This window comes from Chiloscyllium plagiosum, chromosome 34 (genome assembly GCF_004010195.1).
Source record: "Chiloscyllium plagiosum isolate BGI_BamShark_2017 chromosome 34, ASM401019v2, whole genome shotgun sequence".
Lineage (NCBI taxonomy): Eukaryota > Metazoa > Chordata > Chondrichthyes > Orectolobiformes > Hemiscylliidae > Chiloscyllium > Chiloscyllium plagiosum.
In genome coordinates this window covers 43,131,282-43,135,019 of record NC_057743.1, presented here as the reverse complement: position 1 = coordinate 43,135,019, position 3,738 = coordinate 43,131,282, and the positions used below count along the sequence as shown (strand labels likewise).

General features: G+C 45.2%; 1 protein-coding gene across 1 annotated transcript in view; it reads left to right on the top strand.

The window, feature by feature from the left end:
* vwa5b1 (von Willebrand factor A domain containing 5B1) overlaps nt 1–3,738 on the top strand; it is a 210,734-nt gene that overhangs the window by 64,264 nt on the left and 142,732 nt on the right. Inside the window, exon 7 of the mRNA XM_043675431.1 lies at nt 2,182–2,647. Coding sequence (XP_043531366.1) covers nt 2,182–2,647 — 466 coding nt within the window. The remainder of the gene's footprint in view (nt 1–2,181; nt 2,648–3,738) is intronic.

The following is a 3,738-nucleotide window of genomic DNA, read 5'->3' as shown; positions in this document are numbered from 1 at the left end:
TCAGCCTCCCAGTTCACCAAAATATTTTTCCTTCCAGGGAGGGAAAGTTCGAAAAGCCCAAGAGGAGAGATACGGGGTCCACTTTTATTTCCGTTCCTAAAATTTCTGTCAGGGTACTTGCTACTTTAGTCCAATATCTACGGATCTTATGACAGGTCCATAAGCAATGTACAAGAGTGCCCACCTCTATTTTGCATTTAGGACACATTGGAGATGCTCCTGCCTTAAATTTTGCCAATCGAACCGGTGCTATATGGGCCCTATGAAGTATCTTCAGCTGGATAGCCTGGGTTCTGTTACAAATAGTAATTCTTCTAGCATTTTCCCAGATACAATGTACTATTTCTAACACTGTGGGCTCTTATCTTATGACTTAACCTTTTGTGAGGTAAAGTGCTGAACACCTTTTGGAAGTCTAAATACAATACAAGTACTGGATCCCCTCTATCAACATTTTCAAGGAAGTCTCAACCACTCTAATAAATTTGTCAGGTGCAATTTCCCTTTCGTGAGGCGATTCTCACTCTGCTTGATTAGATTATGATTTTCTCAATGTTCTGGTATGATTTCCTTAATTGATTCCACTACTTTTCCAATGATAGATACTAGGCTAATCAGTGGATAGTTATCTGCTTTTTGCCTCTCTCCCTTTTTCAATAGGGGTGTCACATTGGCAGTATTTCAATCCTCTGGTACCTCTTCAGAGTCCAAGGAGTTTTGGAAAATTACAACCAATGCATTCAATATCTCTATAGCTCCTCTTTTAGGGTCCTTGCATGCAAGCCATCAGAGCCACGGAATTATCTGCATTTAGCCCCATTAGTTTGTCTAATACAACTTCAGTGAGTTTGGTTCAATCCAACTTTTGACTTTGAAACTCCCATTCGCCCTCACAAAAACCTTCAAGCAGAAGTGTAGAGAGTAAGAGACAAAAATGTGAACCAGTTAAGATCCTGTGGAATTGATTTTTAAATGTCAATTTGTTCTTGAATATTATCATGTTGTAGTCTGATTGTTGCTGCCATTTGAGAGTTTTTTAGGTAAAAATGTTTGTTTCAATCCATTTCCCCAAGGCCATTACCCAATTCCTCATTGTGACCCAAATTGTTGTTTGTTCGAGATACATTTAAGCTGAATATCACTCCTTTTTGGTTCTAATATCAAGACATTCCACAATGCATATTTAAGGCAAACCTTCATTCAACAGACCCTCCAGCCTAACTTGTCCATGCTGACCAAGTTTCCTAAAGTGAACTAGTTTCATTTGCCTATGTTTGGCCCATATCCCTCTAAGGAGGAGAAAGTGAGGACTGCAGATGCTGGAGATCAGAGCTGAAAATGTGTTGCTGGAAAAGCGCAGCAGGTCAGGCAGCATCCAGGGAACAGGAGAATCGACGTTTCGGGCATAAGCCTCCCTGAAGAAGGACTTATGCCCGAAACATCGATTCTCCTGTTCCCTGGATGCTGCCTGACCTGCTGCGCTTTTCCAGCAACACATTTTCAGCCCATATCCCTCTAAACCTCTCCCATTCAGGTACCTGTCCAAGTGCCTTCTAAAATGTTGTAACTGTACCTGCAAAAACCACATTCTTTTGCAGTTCATCCCATATACTCACCACTGTCTGTGTAAAAAAACAGTTACTCCCTCCAAGTTTACCTCCCCCAATCTTTCCACTCACCCCAAACCCATGCCCTAGAGTTTTGAACTTTTGGGAAAAGACCCCGACATTCACCCCATCCATGCTTCTAATGATTCCACAAACCTCTACAAGGCCATCCTTGACACTATGGTTCCAATTAATGTTGTCAAATAATTCCTCATTTGCAGTGTAATAAACTAAAATTGTTTTTCCCATTCCAAACAGCTACTGTCCATAATTATTTCATACCACAATCTGCTATGATATAGCATATGATTAACATGTAATTTAGATTCACAACATTCCAATTGTTCCAGCTCCATAATCACAGGACAGACATGTCCTGATTAAAATAACAATCTAAAACCACAGTAATACAATATCATCTGCACATTTCCCAATCATATTTAAACTTCAAAGCCACTGACATTTAATGTTTACAAATTAATATGTATCCCACACAAATCTAAGTATTGATTTTTAGTTTTCTTAGTAAAGGGCTTTGTATAAATGAAATCGCATTTTCTTTTTGATTGAAAAGGTTCAAATTTTACACTGGCGCTCAGATCCACACTGTGGCCAATGGGGCTCGGATCCACACTGTGACGAATGGCGCTCAGATCCACACTGTGGCCAATGGGGCTCGGATCCACACTGTGAGGAATGGCGCTCAGATCCACACTGTGACCAATGGGGCTCAGATCCACACTGTGACCAATGGGGCTTGTATCCACACTGTGACGAATGGTGCTCAGATCGACACTGTGACCAATGGGGCTCAAATCCACACTGTGACCAATGGGGCTCAGATCGACACTGTGACCAATGGGGCTTGGATCCACACTGTGACCAATGGCGCTCAGATCCACACTGTGACCAATGGGGCTCGGATCCACACTGTGACCAATGGCGCTCAGATCCACACTGTGACCAATGGGGCTTGGATCCACACTGTGACCAATGTGGCTCGGATCCACACTATATTTGGAAGTTCCTCTGGTGCAGTGGTAGTGTCCTTACATCTGATCCATGATGCCCAGGTTCAAGTCCCTGACACATCTTTTTTTTTTTAACATTACTTACAGTGTGGAAACAGGCCCTTCAGCCCAACAAGTCCACACTGACCTGCCGAAGCTCAACCCACCCAGACCCATTCCCCTGCAATTACCCCTTCAACTAACACTACGGGCAATTTAGCATGGCCAATTCATCTAACCTGCACATTTTTGGACTGTGGGAGGAAACTGGAGCACCCCGAGGAAACCCACGCAGACACGGGGAGAATGTGCAAACTCCACACAGTCAGTCGCCTGAGGCGGGAATTGAACCCAGGTCTCTGGCGCTGTGAGGCAGCAGTGCTAACCACTGTGCCACCGTGCCGTTATGTCCACGACCCCTACCAACCCACTGTCACGTTCCTCTGCCACCCCAGAAGTGCAAACTCTGCACCCCCACCTCCCCCCTTACCTCCGTCCAAAGCAGCAAAGGATCCCATCACATTCGACAGAGATTTACCTGAACTTCCACACAAATCATCTACTGTGTCCGTTGCTCCTGATGTGGTCTCCTCTACACTGGAGAGACAGGACATGGGGAACATTTCAGAGAATATCTCTGGCATACACGCACCAAACAACCCACTGCCCTGTGGCCAAACACTTTAACTCCCCCTGCCACTCCACCAAGGACATGTAAATCCAGGGCCTCCTACACCGCCAAAACCTAATCACCAGACGCCTGGAGGAACACTTCATCTTCCACCTTGGGAACCTCCAGTTACATGAGATCAATGTGGATTTCATCAGTTTTCTTAATTCCCCTCCCCCCACCTTAGCCCAGATCCAACCTTCCAACTCCGCACCGCACTCTTGACCTGTCCATCTTCCTTCCCACCTATCCACTCTACCCTCCTCTCTGACCTATCACCTTCACCCCCAACTTTATCTACCTATCACATTCCCAGCTACTTCCCCCCAGCACCACCCCTCTCCCATTTATCTCTCAGCTCCGAAGACAGCGGGTGGTGGTGGAAGGTTGCTTTTCAGACTGGAGGCCCCTGACTAGTGTTGTGCCTCAAAGATCGGTGCTGGGTCCACTG